The sequence below is a fragment of the Rana temporaria genome, chromosome 4 (genome assembly GCF_905171775.1).
Source record: "Rana temporaria chromosome 4, aRanTem1.1, whole genome shotgun sequence".
Taxonomy (NCBI): domain Eukaryota; kingdom Metazoa; phylum Chordata; class Amphibia; order Anura; family Ranidae; genus Rana; species Rana temporaria.
In genome coordinates this window covers 6,933,703-6,951,305 of record NC_053492.1, presented here as the reverse complement: position 1 = coordinate 6,951,305, position 17,603 = coordinate 6,933,703, and the positions used below count along the sequence as shown (strand labels likewise).

At 45.4% G+C, this 17,603-nt stretch overlaps 1 protein-coding gene across 1 annotated transcript; it reads right to left on the bottom strand.

The window, feature by feature from the left end:
- Nucleotides 1-409: 409 nt before the first annotated feature.
- Nucleotides 410-16,089, bottom strand: LOC120935245 (gastrula zinc finger protein XlCGF17.1-like; the record flags this gene model as incomplete). The annotated part of the gene is made up of 2 exons (XM_040347410.1): nucleotides 410-876; nucleotides 15,462-16,089. Coding segments are annotated over 2 exons (1,095 nt in total), but the record flags the coding sequence as incomplete, so codon positions are not given.
- Nucleotides 16,090-17,603: the final 1,514 nt, after the last annotated feature.

Below are 17,603 nucleotides of genomic sequence, written 5' to 3'. Positions count from 1 at the left end.
CGAGCACTCTATGTGACAGCAGTGCGGGGAGAAATTTCCCGTACCGGCTGTCACTTTATGAAAAGAGCACGGCCGTGCCATTCATTCAGAGTTCTGTCTTTTGCCGATGTCGGCTTGTAGTTTTCAATGAACTTCCACACCACTGCTAATCTCTCTGGTAGATAAGGAACAAGGATAATGGAAAGCCAGTTTAGTCCATTGGACAAGATGTTTCTTACATGATGAAGATCAGCCATGGAGTATATCTGAGGTGTATATCAGGGTGTGCTTCTTCCCCACATGAGAGCTGTGATGTCCAGCAACATTCATATAGAAGACCTTTCCCACACTCAAGGCACTAATACACCTCAAGGGTTGTGTGGGATCCCTGATGTACAGGAAGACAGGACTTCAGTGAGGAACAATTCCCTCACTCATGACAGGAAACCGGCTTCTCCCCTGTGTGAGATCTCCGATGTCTGGAAAGATTTGACTTCGCTGAAAAACATTTCCCGCACTCAGGACAGGAATGCGGCTTCTCCCCCGTATGAGATCTCTTATGTGTGTCAAAATTGGACTTCACTGAAAAACATCTCCCACACTCAGGACAGGAATAAGGCTTCTGTCCTGTGTGAGATCTCTGATGTGTGTAAAGACCGGACTTCCGCGAAAAAAATTTCCCGCACTCAGGACAGGAATGCAGCTTCTCCCCTGTGTGAGATCTCTGATGTGTGTAAAGATGGGTCTTCTGTGAAAAACATTTCCCACACTCGGGACAGGAATACGGCTTCTCCCCCGTGTGAAACCTCTGATGTTTGTAAAGATTGGACTTCGCTGAAAAACATTTCCCGCACTCAGGACAGGAATAAGGCTTCTGTCCTGTGTGAGATCTCTGATGTGTGTCAAGACTGGACTTCCGTGAAAAAAAATTCCCGCACTCAGTACAGGAAAACCTCTTCTCTGTTGGAAGGATGGCACCGCCCCTCACAGTCTGAGGTTCCTCGGGATAAGAAGAATACGATGGTCCATCTAAACTGTGTGGTGCCGGATGGACATTTGAGGTAGTTGGGTTTTCTCCTGGACTATACTGTGTGATGTCCTCATCTTCTACTTTACAGTCTGGAGACAAAGTGAGACAATCCTCTGAGGTTTTCCTCATCTCCCGTCCATCTACTAAAATAGAAATAAAACGATTATTACTAGACATGAGCAGATTGGTTCCCCTAAACCAGGACTCCGCCCACATCAGACAACTTTGTCTCTGAGGATCTTACAATTCCCCCCTCAAGGTAACTAGTAAATGGCTCCTCTGATCTCCTACCAGATAATTTCTTTATTCATGGACCTTAGTCAGAGAGTGAGGAAACAATGAGAACTGTCTTTTAAAGGAGAGACAGTGATGAGGAGATTATAGGACGAATGTCCCCACCCCCTCTATCACTCATTGCCATCTTCCCAACACAAGAAGTCCTGCACTTCCTTATTTAGTTCATGATTTAGTCATGAATAACAGCGGGGCTGAGCCTCACCAGAGGTCAGAGAGTGAGGATGGGGGGAGAACAACTAAGATGAAGACTGGACTGATCCTGAAGACCACCATCATTGGGTTATTGACTCCTCCCTCATTATCATTCTGTTTAAGGTTCCAAAATGTGAGGATTTTATCACATTATTATCAACATGTTAAAGTCTGTCCTCCAATCAAATCATCAGAAATGGGCGTAACAAAAGAGAATACATATAGGCCCGGATTCACAAAGCACTTACGCCGACGTTTCTGCAGATACGCCGCGTACGTGCAAATATGCGCCGTCTTATCTATGCGCCGGACTCCGAAACCAAGATACGCCTGAAAATAGGCTTCATCCGACAGACGTAACTTTCCTACGCCGGCGTTTCGTGGGCGTATATTTACGCTGGCCGCAAGGGGCGCTCCCATTGATTTCCTATTCAAATATGGAAATGAGGGAGATACGTCGATTCACGAACGTACTTGCGCCCGGCGCATAATATACGCGGTTTGCGTAAGTCGTACGTCCGGCGTAAAGTTATTCCCCATATAGGAGGCACAACCCATGCAAAGGTATGGACCAGGGAACACAGCCGTCGTATTTTATATTGTTTACGTAGTACGTGAATATGAATAGGCGTAGGTTACGTTCACGTCGTAGGCAGTGATTCGACGTATCTTAGGCAGTTGTTTCGACGTGATTCTGAGCATGCGGCCACGGGACGGCGCATGCGCCGTTCATTTTAAGTACTTCTATGGCGCTTGGCCCATCATTTGCATGGGGTCACGCCTAATTAGCATGGCTCACGCCCACTTCCACCTACGCTGACTTACGCCGAGGAAAACCCAGCGTAGATTTGACAGCGAGTGGGAGCAAGTAGTTTGTGAATACTGTGCTTGCCTCTCTGAGCTGCATCGGCGTAGCGTATATTCGATACGCCACGCCGGCATAAATATGCGCCGATGTATGTGAATCCGGGCCATTATGTGTATGTATAGCAATGGGTAGAGGGGAGAGAGCAGAAGTCAGGACTATGTAATTTACAGCATATTGTATAAGATACAACAGATAGGACTATATAGTATCAGAATGATGTAATGCACAACATAGAGTATATAGTGCAGGGGTCAGGAGTATGTAATGTGCAATATAAATTATACAGTGTAAGGGTCAGGACTCATAATATTGGTTTTCCGTAATCGGTGGAAGCTTAAATGTTTGCATTAGACAAGTTACAGAGGTCCCACACCGTTGCTTGCCATCTCCTGAGACTGCACTTAGTGACTTGGGTCTGAGACTATACAGACATATCCCTCCACCCGGCACAGCCAGCAGACAACAGAGCAAGTAACCTGGGAGAATTGCTCTGTCAGAGATTTTTCTAGACCTGAATATGTGGCACAAGACCCAAGACGCATTCCCCAGATGCCTAGGTAGAGCAATGCCTATGGTGAAAATGAACATTGTGCTTCCAACTGAACTCGGAAATCTCCATAAATCCAGTCTAGAGACATAAATTGTGTCTGCAGCACAGAGAAGGAAGATTATCCGAGAGAAATACAGGAATACAGGACGGGGAACACAGCTCAGGAAAGTGACCAGGGGATTACAGGCTGATATCACCAAGTCCCAACCCTACTCTGGACCAATCGGTGAGCAGTATGGGTGGAGGAATGTATTTAGTGATAATGACCCACCTGTGCTGATCTCTGTAGAAGTGCCGTCCTCTAGAATTAGCCTCATTATTCCATCCTCCTCCATAGACTGCTGATCATCCCTCACATACCTCTCTTCTTCTTCTGCTTTAACCTCAAATTTGATATCAATTGGATCTCCACTCTAAATCAAGAAAATGAGAGAGAATATCATCTGTAAGATATAAGCTTTATTTTTGTGACATCACATAAAAAATCCACACATTGGCCCAGATTCGCAAACGAGATACGAATGTGTATCCCCAGATACGCCGTCGTATCTCTGAGTCTGGGCAGTCGTATCTATGCGCCTGATTCTTAGAATCAGTTACGCATAGATATCCATTAGATCCGACAGGCGTAAGTCTCTTACGCTTTCGGATCTAAACTGCATTTTTTTTTTACCGCTAGGTGGCGCTTGCGTCGAGTATGCAAATTAGCTAGATACGCGAATTCCCGAACGTACGCGCGGCCGACGCAGTAAAGTTACAACGTTTACGTTAGGCTTTTCCCGGCGTATAGTTGCCCCTGCTATATGAGGCATAAGTGAAGTGTAACAATGTTAAGTATGGCCGTCGTTCCCGTGTCGAAATTTGAAAAAGTTACGTCGTTTGCGTAAGTCGTCCGTGAATGTGGCTGGACGTCATTTACGTTCACGTCGAAACCAATGACGTCCTTGCGGCGTACTTTGGAGCAATGCACACTGGGAAATTCCACGGACGGCGCATGCGCCGTTCTGCAAAAACGTCAATCACGTCGGGTCACAGTAGTTTTACATAAAACACGCCCCCCATATCCAAATTTGAATTAGGCGGGCTTACGCCGGCCGATTTACGCTACGCCGCCGCAACTTACGGAGCAAGTGCTTTGAGAATACAGCACTTGCCCGTGTAAGTTGCGGAGGCGTAACGTAAATCAGATACGTTACGCCCGCACAATTTTACGCCGTTATACGTGAATCTGGGCCATTGTCTCTATAAGTGCGTTTTATAATCTCTAACCCACCAACCTTGTAACAGTGGGGGATGGTGTGACCTTCCTGTGTGGAATCCCGGGAATACAGAGGACGGGGACATCTCTCTGGTGGGTTCCTGGTATTAGGTGGCTCCATCATATCCTTGTGTCCTTCTGAAAACTCCTCCATCACTCCATACTTCTCATCCTCCTCTTTATACTCTTCTTTAACATCAATATTATCATCCCCGAGGTTTCCACTCTGAATATATAATAAAACATTCATTGTAACAAACATGCTGTGTATAAATCAGAACTACCAATAATTGTCACTCATCTACCTGATGATGGTGAGGGATGGTGTGACCTTCCTGTGTGGAATCCCGGGAATACAGAGGACGGGGACATCTCTCTGGGGGGTTCCTGGTATTAGGTGGCTCCATCATATCCTTGTGTCCTTCTGAAAACTCCTCCATCACTCCATACTTCTCATCCTCCTCTTTATACTCTTCTTTAACATCAATATTATCATCCCAGAGGTTTACACTCTGAATATATAATAAAACATTCATCGTAACAAACATGCTGTGTATAAATCAGAACTACCAATAATTGTCAATTATCTACCTGATGATGGTGGGGGATGGTGTGACCTTCCTGTGTGGAATCCCGGGAATACAGAGGACGGGGACATCTCTCTGGTGGGTTCCCATTACTGGATCCATCTGTAGGAAACACACACACTGACTGAATACATTGTTTCTATGTGTTTATCAGATGATGGGGGATCTAGGTGGAGCCTCCGTACTGCTCTCTCCTTTACAATAAAGTCTCCTCTTACCTGGTGATGTGAGGGGCGGCTGATTCTCCATCATGACGTCCTTGTAGAGATCCTTGTGTCCTTCTAAATACTCCCACTCCTCCATGGAGAAATAGACAGTGACATCCTGACACCTTATAGGAACCTGACACACACAGAGAGAAGGGATTGGATTGGATAGCAGGACGATGCAGCTGGTGGAGTAGAGAGCTCTTGGGGAGAAGTCTGTTTTCTTCCCTCCATTGGAAAACCAGTGTGAATAGGAGGATGACAGCAGGAGTGAGGGATTTGTTTTCTTGGTCTATTTTGTGCTTTGGAACAGAATTCTTCACAATCGAGATGGTGAGGTGAAGGCTTCCTTTTATTGCTGGCAGTTCTTTAAGAAGGTTATAAAAGTAAGTGCAGGTGGGGTTGGGAGGACCATCAGAAACCAAGAGCCCTTATGAGCCCTAAAGCCCCCGCTTATCTCAGAGATTTTCAGTCTGATTACCCCCACAGCCCTTCAGCCCCACTAACAGAGTCCTTTAGTCCCACTACCTTCTCAGGGCCCTTCAAGTTTACTCAGAACCAGTGACAGAACTATCATGGTCACAAAGGACACATTATGAAGGACCCTGGCATTCCACCAATGCAGGGGGGGGGGGGGGGGCAGAACCAAGACAGCAGGAAATGGTCTTGCTGTAAAAGTAAAGAGAGTCCCGAGATCAATGGAGGCTCCCCCTGGTGATTGTGATTGTATTGATTGCTGAGAACAGAGTGTGCAGCAAATTCAGCCTTTTTAAAGTCCCCTCCAACACCAGTCAACTCTTATCACCGCCCCTCCTCCCCCAGACACAAGCTCGAAATTCTCCATACCGTGTGGACCATGCACCGGCTCTGAGGGACCAGTTACTGCTGTCAGCTGCAATGCCCGGAGCCTGCTGAGTGCCTGTATGTGGTGTGGGGGTCCTCTGTGTGTGTGTGGGGCCCTTGAGTTTTAAGGGGGCAGCTCTCTGCACATCTCAAACTCCTCCCCTACCCCTGCCAGGGTCGGCACTCCAACTAGACAAACTAGGCAGCCACCTAGGGCACACTGCCACCTAGGGGCACAGCTGACCCTTGCCTCACCTCTTACTCCTCCTCATTGCCCCCCAGGCTCCCGACAGGGCTGCTGATAGAGGCGCCCAGACAGCAATGTGTTCAGTGCAGCAGGCGGATGGTAGCCTTGCAGAGCGTTGTGCAGCTTCCCCCTCTCCCTCCCATGGCTTTCAAATGCCAGTGTGACAGGCAGCCAATAGCTTTGCTCTTCTGAGTGGGAGGGTGGGTGTGACTGCTAAGTGGATCAGTGGCCAGAGCAGGGCGGGATGGAGAGGATCCGACATACCTGAGCATGAAGAAGGTATGATCATGTCACACGCTCACTGGTAATGCTGGCTGCAGAAGTCTAATCATCGGTGTGTTCACCTGTTCTGTGTGTAGAATAGGCAGTGATCACAATGATCGAGGGATGACTCCCCCCTCTGTCTTCTCATACTGCTTCTTATCTCTGTTTTTATTTACACTTGTTGTGGAAATGTTATCAATATGTATTTAATATGTATTGTCATAGTGTCTCCCAGTGCTAGTACTCCCGCACCCTGCCAATGGTAAAAACGAGAGTCTTTGAATTATTATGGTCAGGGAGAGCGTCCATGATTTCAAGCCATGCGGATTCCTTTGTCTAGTTGAAGATGATGGCATACAGGTACAGGGGAGGGAGATCATACACACTGCCCCTAGCCCTGACACACTCATAAGACTCCCCTAGTCATTGTTCATTGGTTGTTGTAAAACCCTTCCTGCTTGCCTGTGCTTGATTAGCTGATTTGTGAAGCCACCAAGCTCTATTGTTATATGAATAAAAATTACTCCGAGGGTCAGGAAGTCGAGCTGTGGAGCAAAGGATGTAAGGATGGTGGTCATGTCTGTTTACTTATATGGGAAACAGGGGTTTACTAAGATGCATTATACCAAAAGGCTAAAAGGGTGCTCTATTAGTGCAAGAGACATGGATTACACGTAGCGTATAGCAAACTTTCCATGACACCGCTCACAGGACGGGTGAATGATGATTTGACTTCTGCAAGATGCTTCAAACTTCAGCTGTTTCTATAGCTATTTGTGCCTGAGTCTTGTGTCAGCCATCCCTGATTTTTTATTTATTTTTTGTCTATAAATAAAGTTGTCTGGTACTTTATTCAAGAGATTGTCAACTCAGAGAGACATTTCCTATAGCGTTAAGAAAACGGTAGACTAACGAAGATTTGCAGTCCACGGACCTCGACTGTGGAACGCATTACCGACTAATATCTGATTGGAAATTAATCACCAGGCCTTCAGAAAAAAACTCAAGACCCACTTATTCTGAAGGATAAACAGAATGAAAATGTATGCCAAGTGCCTTGAGGCGATTCAGTTCGCAAATGTAGCGCTATACAAGTTTTTAACTCACTCATAAGGGAGTCTCAAAATAATTATAATTTGGGACTATCTAAAGTTCTTAATAAACAAAGCGTTAAGGAATTATCGCTCTCATTTTCCAAGTAAGGGAAAATTCCAATGGATAATAACATCATAAAAAAACAAGAAATACAATTATGAGTAACACTATGTGAACCGGATAAAATTTGAAAAATATAAGAAAGGAAAAGGAAAAGTAAAATAGCGAAAGGGTTTGAAAAGAAAGGAAAGAGAAGAGAGGAAAGGGAAGGGATCTCCGAGGCAAGGTGCGTTTCCAATCATATATTCAATATATGAAAATGCATGAGAAATTTACCCAGGCATCAATAGGGTTGCATCAAAATTAGAAGACAGGTAATGTGTCATCCAAGGGAGCCATATATTTTTGAATTTAGGAATTGTGTCATGTGTTATAGCCTCTGTTTTGCCATGAACCATGGCTGGATTAATAATTCTACAATTAGTTTCAGTTAATATCAGGGTATGAGTTTTCCAGGCTTTAGCGATTGTTTGTTTTGCGGCTGTAGTGATCTGTAGCAGTAGCTGGAACTGATTATTAGAGAGAGTTGTCGGTTTTAAATTCAAAAGCGCAAAGGATTAGGAAGGGTGGACACTGCAAATAGTGTCGAGCTCAGGCCTTCCCAAAATCGTTTGACAATTGGACAGGGCCACCAAATATGGAAATGTGATCCAGGTTCATTGCAGCGTCGAAAACAAGAGGAGGAGTAATTGGGGCCAAATTTCGCAATTCTGGTAGGAACCAAGGGCCAGATTCACAGAACAGATACGACGGCGTATCTCCTGATACACCGTCGTATCTGTTGTTCTATATATGCGGCTGATTCATAGAATCATTTCCGCATAGATAGCCCTAAGATCCGACAGGTGTAATTGACTTACACCGTCGGATCTTAGGATGCAGTACCTCGGCCGCCGCTGGGTGGAGTTTGCGTCGTATTCCAGCGTCGGGTATGCAAATTAGCAGTTAGGGCGATCCGCAAGGTTTTTCCCATCGTTGCTATTAACATGGTGTAAAATTACTCCACCATGTTAAAGTATGCCCGTCGTTCCCGCGTCGCTTTTGAATTTTTTTTTTCCCCGGCGTAAGTATGTTACGCACGTCGCGATTCACAAACACATCGCGCCGCCATAATTTCGCGCAAAGCACATCGGGAAAATTGCGACCGGAGCATGCGCAGTACGTCCGGCAAAGGAAGGGCCTAATTTAAATGGTACCCGCCCCATTTGAATTGGGCGGGCTTGCGCCGGACGTGTTTACGATACACCGCCGCAAATTTACAGGTAAGTGCTTTGTGGATCGGGACTTAGACTGAAAACTTGCGGCGGTGTGACGTAAACGGGGTACGTTGCGCCGCCGCAATTGTACCTGAATCTGGCGCCAAGTACCAACGTGTAAGTACTTTGTAGTTAGTTTCTAAAACGGCTATACTTTGAGAGAAAGATTTTGTAGTAATCCAAATCTTATCCCATACTTCTGTGTCCAATGAGAATCCAAGATCAGATTCCCACATATGTGGGCAGACTAGAATCTGATTTAGAAATGAGTTGGGCATATATGTTTCGAAATAAGTCCTTTTGCATGGGGGTCACGTTTACATATTTTCAAAGTATGATAATTTATCGAGTGCAAGTCTTCCTTGGATATTAGGCATATAAAAAGTTTCCAAGTTTGGAAGTTCATGACTGTTACCTAAATCAGAGAATGTTAGAAAGGAATTAGAGGAAGTAATTTCATGTAATTGGGTCAATTTAGAGGCGGTCCATGCTTTAAAGGTTTTAAGAAATTTCCAGGCAGGATAAAAAAAAGAGTATTTTTAAGGAACGATAAGAGATTATGAGGAAATTGTAAGCCGCAGAACAATTTAAATTTGTCCCATATTACGAGGGATTGTTTTGTTTTTTTCGGCAGGATGGTTGTAACCACAATAGATTGGATATTGATAATGGGTCGCAATATTTAGATTCCAGAGCCACCCAAAGTTGTTCCAATAAAACTTTCTAATAACAAAGTGTGACAACTCCTGGGGTAACCTGGCAGCAGTTACTCAGAAACCCTCAGCTGTAGATGACTAGGTGTTCTGGGCTCTGTAGTCCTACAGAGTTTGTGGTGCCTGAGAAACAATAGACACCTCTATAGCAGTAAATGGGGAATACCGACATAAGGAGCCGAAATGCTAATCCCCCATCGGGGTCCCGGCTGCAGATACTCCGTCTCATCCCCCCAAAGTCCTGTCCCTTTCAGACTCCTATTGTGAGACTCATCATAGTGTCTCTGGAGGGGCGCTGATCATTCCTGTGTAAAATCTTACAGAAATCTTCCCTAATGCCGACCTTTAATTATCATTTCATTCCCCCCACACATATACGATGTCTGGAACCGACATTTACTGACATCAATAACTCCCCTCGTGGTACAGACCATAAATTCCCTCATTGTAATATACGGGGTTATTCTACATTTCCACACTATATATGTGTGTATCATCATCTGCTGGAGATAAAAGACATCACAGTGACTATGGAGGAAGAGGACGGACATGACGGGGTTACTGGGTGTAAATAGAAAATAAGATCTTATTACCTCCTCTGCCGCCTTTTCCAGCAACGTCTTCTCTCTACTTCCTCCCGACTCACCTCTCACCCGCAACTGCCTGTCTGTACCTGACATCACTTCCTGTCTCTTCCTGATAGAAGTGAGATCACCATCTTGTGGAGCTCAGAGGAACTGCAGCCCCGAGAAACGTCTCGTAGTGTGAACACGGCCTTGTGCTGTGTGTGTATGTATTGTATATCCTTATAGATGGGTCATCTTCACTCCCACCAAGGGGGAGAGAAATATATTACTGCCTAGTCCAGCCTTTCTCAGCCAGGGTTTATCCAAAGGTTTCTGGTGGTTTATTGAGCAATGAACACTTTCTATATCTTACAATGAGAATGAGGAGGGGGCACAGTGATGAGGAGGAGAGGACACAGCAATGATGAGGAGGAGGTACAGTGATGATGAAGAGGGGGCACAGTGAGGATGAGGAGGGGTAAAGTAAGGAGGGGACACAGTGATAATGAGGAGTACACAGTGATGATGAGGGTGGGCACAGTGATGATGAGGGGTCACAGTGAAGGAGGGACACTGCTAATGAGGAGGTGGCACAATGATTATGAGGAGGGGGCACAGCAAGGAGTGGATGCCGTGATGATGAGGAGGGGCACAGTGAGAAGAGGACACAGTGATGGTGATACAGGGATGATGAGGACGAGGCACAGTGAGGAGGAGACACAATGATGATGAGGAGGGGGCACAGTGAGAAGGGGACACAGTGATGATGAGGAGCGGATAAAGTGATGATGAGGAGGGAGACACAGTGAAGATTAGGAAGAGGCACAGTGAGGCGGAGACACAGTGATGATGAGAAGGGGGCACAGTGATGATGAGGTAGAGGCACAGTGAGAAGGGGACACAGTGATGATGAGGTAGAGGCACAATGAGAAGGGGACACAGTGATGATGAGGAAGAGGCACAATAAGAAGGGGACACAGTGATGATGAGGAGGGAGACGCAGTGATGATAAAGATGACACAGTGATAAGGAGGTAGCAAAGTGATGATGAGGAAGGGGACACAGTAATAATAAGGAGGGGGCACAGTGAAGATGAGGAGGGGACACAGTGATGACGAGGAGGGGACACAGTGATGACGAGGAGGGGGACCAGTGATGACGAGGAGGGGACACAGTGATGACGAGGAGGAGACACAGTGAGGAGGGGGAATAGTGAAGATGAGGAGGGGGCACAGTGATGAGGATGAGGCACAGAGGGGAGTTATTTATTCAATGACCTGCATATGCAATGCATTTTATGTTGGCAAAGCCATTAATGAGTTCCGACATTGGATAGGTAAGGCAAATCCACTTTGCACTACAAGTGCAAAGTGCATTTGGAAGTGCAGTCGCTTTAAATCTGAGGGGTAGATCTGAAATGAGGGGAAGCTCTGCTGATTTTATTATCCAATCATGTGCAACCTAAAATGTTGTTTTTTATTTTCCTTGCATGTCCCCCTCGGATCTACAGGGACTGAACTTCTAAGTGCACTTGTAGTGCAAAGTGGATTTTCCTTTAGTAAATAACCCCATTGTTTTGTATGGACTAAACTACCGGTGCTGAGTTACTGTATGTCTGTTGTTTTCCCCAATTTGCTTTCCTCGTTTTCCTTCCCATGGTCTACCAACCCCCCTCTTTACCTTTTTCCCTCTCCTCCCTTGTCTCTCCCCCTCCCATTCCCCTCTTCCTTCCCAATAATTAGGACTGTGATGCTAATTAGTTTGCAATTTTTATCAACCATTTAAAACGGCCTTTAGTGTTAACGAATTAACGAATCGAGAGTTTTCAGAAAGTATCAATCATTTTAAGATGGAGGACTTTAGAGCCCTCCGTGATCTTATGTAATTATTGGATGAGAATGAGGACATTGATACTTCCAATACTGTAGCATCTGCTACACTATCACCATCTGCCAATAAATCAAAAAACGGTCCTGACCTTTCCACTAATCCCCAGGCTTGGACTTTTTTACGGAATAGAGTCAGCGATATTAAACGACTTGATGCTAGGGAGAGTAATCTGACACAGCGACAGACTATCTTGAAATTGCAAAACCACCCGACTTGGTAATTAAGGCAGCGGATAAAGGTGGAAATTTCGTGCTAATGACCAGAAATCATTATGAAACCATGTGCTTTAATATTTTATCTTATTCTCACTGGTATCGCTGCATTTCCACATCCCGTACCTCTTCTTTCAAAAAATATTTTTTGCAGATCCTTACCGATGCCTACTCAGGAGGACTTACTGATCAATAAGTGTACGTTTGAATCTGAATGTTTGGTCTCCTAGGGTGGCGACATTCTATGCGCTAACCAAAGTGCATAAGAATCCCTTGTCTCCCCCTGGGAGACCAATAATTTCAGGTAGCGGATCTCTCACAGAGAATGCTAGTAGACTTGTTGATTCTGTGCTGATGTCGCATGTCACAGCCCTGCCATCATCAACAAAAGATACACTGGATCTCCTCATGCAAATTGAAGGAATGGTCCAACTTTGGATGTGGAGGCACTTTACTCCAGTATCCCACACGAGCAGGGAGTCGGGACAATTCGTACCTTCCTCTATGAGGAGGATCATCATTGTTGGAAGTACAACTAATTAATTTTGAAACTGCTTTGGTTCATACTTACAATTGGTTTAGTTTCAAAGACTCCCACTATCTCCAGATACAGGGTGTGGCTATGGGCACCTGCCAATGCCAACCTGTATCTGGGGGGTGGGAGAGGAATTTGTTTGCCAATGATCTCCTGACCAGCTACCAGTCCAAGGGAGGGGGTGAGCACGACACTCCACACCAGGCAGAAAGCCTTGCATTACTGTGTGGAGTTACAGACAGGAAGTGAAGATTTCTCAGAAGAAATAAGGACATTTAAAAGCAAAATGGAAGGATGAGGTAAGTGAAGGAGGACTGCACTAAGGTAAAGGAAGCTATTTAGGAAAAAGAATTGTACCTTTACAACCCCTTTAAATTTATTACAAGATTCTCATCCCATCATGCTGAAGTGTGGAAAGTAATGGCTACCCATTGGCACCTCCTTCAGGAGGATCCTATTCTTAATAAGTACATTGGCCAGCATCCTAAAATTAAGTTCAGGTGAGCCAAATCATTCTGGGACAAACTTGTCTCCAGCTTTTATACTGGGGACAAAGTACATACCCCTAAATTACCCTTAGGTACATTGTGTTGTGGGAGATGTACATTTTGTCCCTGGGTATCGCCGGGTCAAAGATTTACACTCCCTAATGGTGAGATGTTTTACCCTAAATTCTCTGCAGCCTGCAATACACAGGGTCTAGTGAACTTCATGATCTGCAAATGTGGGGCTTTCTATGTGGGGAAGATGGCCAGACAACTGAGACAGAGAATAAATGACAGCGTGTACTACTCGGGCAATGGAAAAATGCTTACTCCCATTAGCCGACACCTGGATCTTTATCATAGATTTGATACATCCTCTGTGTCATTCTTTGTCTTGGCCGTTGTCCCAAAAAGTCCCAGAAGGGGAGAGTGGGACAAACTCATTCTCCAGAAAGAAACCCTGTGGATTGAACGACTAAATTCCATTTACCCACCTGGGTTAAATGAAACTCAATCCTACAAGTCTTTTCTGTAGTCTGTCGCTGTCAGGGCTGGGCTCAGCCCTTCCTTCTCTGAGCTGGCTGCTCAGTAGGGCTGTCAAATATAATCGCTGCATCGCGATTCGGGTGTCCCCGATGCATGCGACCGAGATAATCGATGTGTAGCCCCGCCCCGTCCCTCCCAGGAGAGCGCTCCGTACCCTTCTCTCGACAGACTGCAGCGGAGCCGAGTGACACATCCATCAATCACCTTCCCTCTCCCCTCATCAGCCTATAGATGGTGATCCCAGGCGGCGTCATGGTGACGTAATGCGGAAGTGAGGAGCCACGCTGTGTGCACGTTGGCGTGGACATGGAGCACTGGGGCTGGAGCTGTCCCTGCTGCTAAGAGTGGCGGTGGCCGGGTTATGGAGCACGGAGCTCCGAGGAAGAGAGTGGAGCCATCATTGCTGTTGGTCCCGGAAGGGTTCAGGTCGGCCGCCGGGGTATCCAGCCGAAGGTGTGATGGAGGAGGATGGGGCAGAACCAGAGGAGAGCCAGAAGAGCGGTAGAGCCAGGTAAGGGGGCCTCTGGGAGGACACTGAGAGGACTGACATAGTAAGGGAGGTGCCAGACTGTATGCAGAATGCAGGTGTCTCCTATTCTACATCACACACAACATAAACATTTCCCAGCACACTTACCAGCCAGCCTGCAAAAACACAAAACAAATTGTCCTGTCTAACAATTCACACTAAAAAAACAGAGGTTCTAGTTACACACATTTACAAATATAAGTGTAAGCCGCAGTGCCCACACCAAGGATCCTCTATATACTGCGATCCTAACTCTTTAGTCTTCAGAGTCTCCAGGTTGGAGAACATATAGCAGTGTATAGATTAAGGGAAGGTTTGTCTGGAGGGAGCCTGCTCCTCCATAAAGGTACAGGGACACAATGGACACCCAGCAAGAGCACAATGACAGCTAAAGGCATCCAATGTGTCTCCCCCACCAAATTCTGCCGAAAAGCTGTGCAGATAAGCGACAACCACCCCAATCTATAACCAACCTTTTCAGTAAGGTGCACATGGAAAAGCTAGACACATCACCTCTAAATTCTGAACAACATGGCTGCCCTGGTTCTTCTCACAGAGATTTTGGGGTGCCCAGTTCACATTATCATCACAACAATCATTTCTCCAGATGTTACAAAATCTGTCCGCAGATTAACACAGGAATTTCCTATGATCGTCAGCGCCATCTAGTGGCCATAATTAATTATTTTTCCTGAAATATCTCCATTAGAATAAAAAATGTTGAATATCACATTATGGACATCAGATGGAGCTGATGATCATAGGAAATCACAATATGAAATAAATATGACCAACATTCCTCACAGATGGGCAAATACTATGTCATATGTGTTCAAATACTTTTTTTTTTAAATAGGTCTCTAAGTGTTTGTGAAATCTTACACCACAAAATGTACTCAGCCAATAAAAGGTAATGACTCCATTTTTATTTTTCTACTGCTATCAATGGCCAACACGGTACAACACTTCATCCATGTCTTTGGTGATCTCTGATCTCCTTATGAACCGTTTCTTACATGATGAAGATCAGCCATGGAGTATATCTGAGGTGTATATCAGGGTGTGCTTCTTCCCCACATGAGAGCTGTGATGTCCAGCAACATTCATATACAAGACATTTCCCACACTCAAGGCACTAATATACCTCAAGGGTTGTGTGGGATCCCTGATGTACAGGAAGACAGGACTTCAGTGAGAAACAATTCACTCACTCGGGACAGGAACGCGACTTTTCCCTGCGTGAGATCTCTGATGTCTGTAGAGATCTGACTTCTGTGAAAAACATTTCCCACACTGAGGACAGGAAAATGGCTTCTCCCCCGTGTGAAATCTCTGATGTGTGTAAAGATGGGACTTCCGTGAAAAACATTTCCCACACTCAATACAGGAATATGGCTTCTCGCCTGTGTGAGATCTCTGATGTATGGAAAGACTTGATTTCTGTAAAAAACATTTCCCGCACTCAATACAGGTATATGGTTTCTCCCCCGTGTGAGATCTCTGATGTGTGTAAAGATAAGATTTCCGTGAAAAACATTTCCCACACTCAGGACAGGAATACGGCTTCTCCCCCGTGTGAGATCTCTGGTGTTTGTAAAGATTGGACTTGTCTGAAAAACATTTTCCACACTCAGCACAGGAATACGGCTTCTCCCCTGTGTGAGATCGCTGATGTGTGACAAGATCAGATTTTTGTACAAAACATTTTCCACACTCAGGACAGGAATATGGCTTCTCACCTGTGTGAGATCTTTTATGCACATCAAGATTGCATTTAGAATGGAAACACTTTCCGCATTCAACACAGGAAAACCTCTTATCTGTTGGAAGGACGGCACCGTCCCTCACAGTCTGAGGTTCCTCAGGATAAGAGGAATACGATGGTCCGGCACCGTCCCGCACAGTCTGAGGTTCCTCAGCATAAGAGGAATACGATGGTCCGGCACCGTCCCTCACAGTCTGAGGTTCCTCAGGATAAGAGGAATACGATGGTCCGGCACCGTCCCTCACAGTCTGAGGTTCCTCAGGATAAGAGGAATACGATGGTCCATCTACACTGTGTGGTGCCAGATGGATATTTGAGGTAGTCGGGTTTTCTCCTGGACTATACTGTGTGATGTCCTCATCTTCTACTTTACAGTCTGGAGACAAAGTGAGACAATCCTCTGAGGTTTTCCTCATCTCCCGTTCATCTACTAAAATACAAATAAAAAGATTATTACTAGACATTAGCAGATTGGTTCTGCTAAACAAGGACTCCGCCCACATCAGGCAGCTTTGTCTCTGAGGATCTTACAATTCCCCCCTTTAAGGTAACTAGTAAATGGGTCCTCTGATCTCCTACCAGTTAATTTCTTTATTCATGGACCTTAGTCAGAGAGTGAGGAAACAACGAGAACTGTCTTTTATAGGAGTGACAGTGATGAGGGGATTATAGGTTGAGTGTCCCCACCCCTCTATCACTCATTGCCATCCTTTCAACACAAGAAATACAGCACTTTCTTATTTAGTCCATGATTTAGTCATGAATAACAGAGGGGCTGAGCCCCACCAGAGGTCAGAGAGTGAGGATGGGGGGAGAACAACCAAGATGAAGACTGGACTGATCCTGAAGACTACCATCATTGGGTTATTGACTCCTCCCCATTATCACTTTCTGTTTAAGGTTACAAAGTTTGAGGATGTTATCACATTATTATCACCATGTAAAAGTCTGTCCTCCAATCAAATCGGGACTATAAAATGTACAACATATTGTATAAGATACAACAGATAGGACTATATAGTATCAGAATTCTGTAATGTACAACATGGAGTATTTAGTGTAGGGGTCAGAACTCATAATATTGGTATTCATTAATCAGTGGTAGATTCATTTTTTACATGAGACAAATTGCAGAGATCCCACACCGCTGCCTCCCATCTCCTGAGACTGCACTCAGTGACTTGGGTCTGAGACTATACAGACATATCCCTCCACCCGGCACAGCCAGCAAATTACAGAGCAAGTAACCCTGGGAGAATTGCTCTGTCAGAGATCTTACTAGATCCGAGCATGTGGAAGAATACCCACATCACTTGCCCTGGGTGCCAAGGTCAAGTAGTGCCCATGAATCAACATTTTGCTGCCAGCTGAACTCTAGAATCTCCATAAATCCAGTCTAGATACATAAATTGTGTCTGCAGCACAGAGAAGGAAGATTATCCAAGAGAAATACAGGAATACAGGACAGGGAACACAGCTCAGGAAAGTGACCAGGGGATTACAGGCTGATATCACCCAGTCCCTGCCCTACTCTGGACCAATCAGTGAGCAGTATGGGTGGAGGAATGTATTTAGTGTTAATGACCCACCTGTGCTGATCTCTGTAGGAGTGTCCTCCTCTATAAATGTC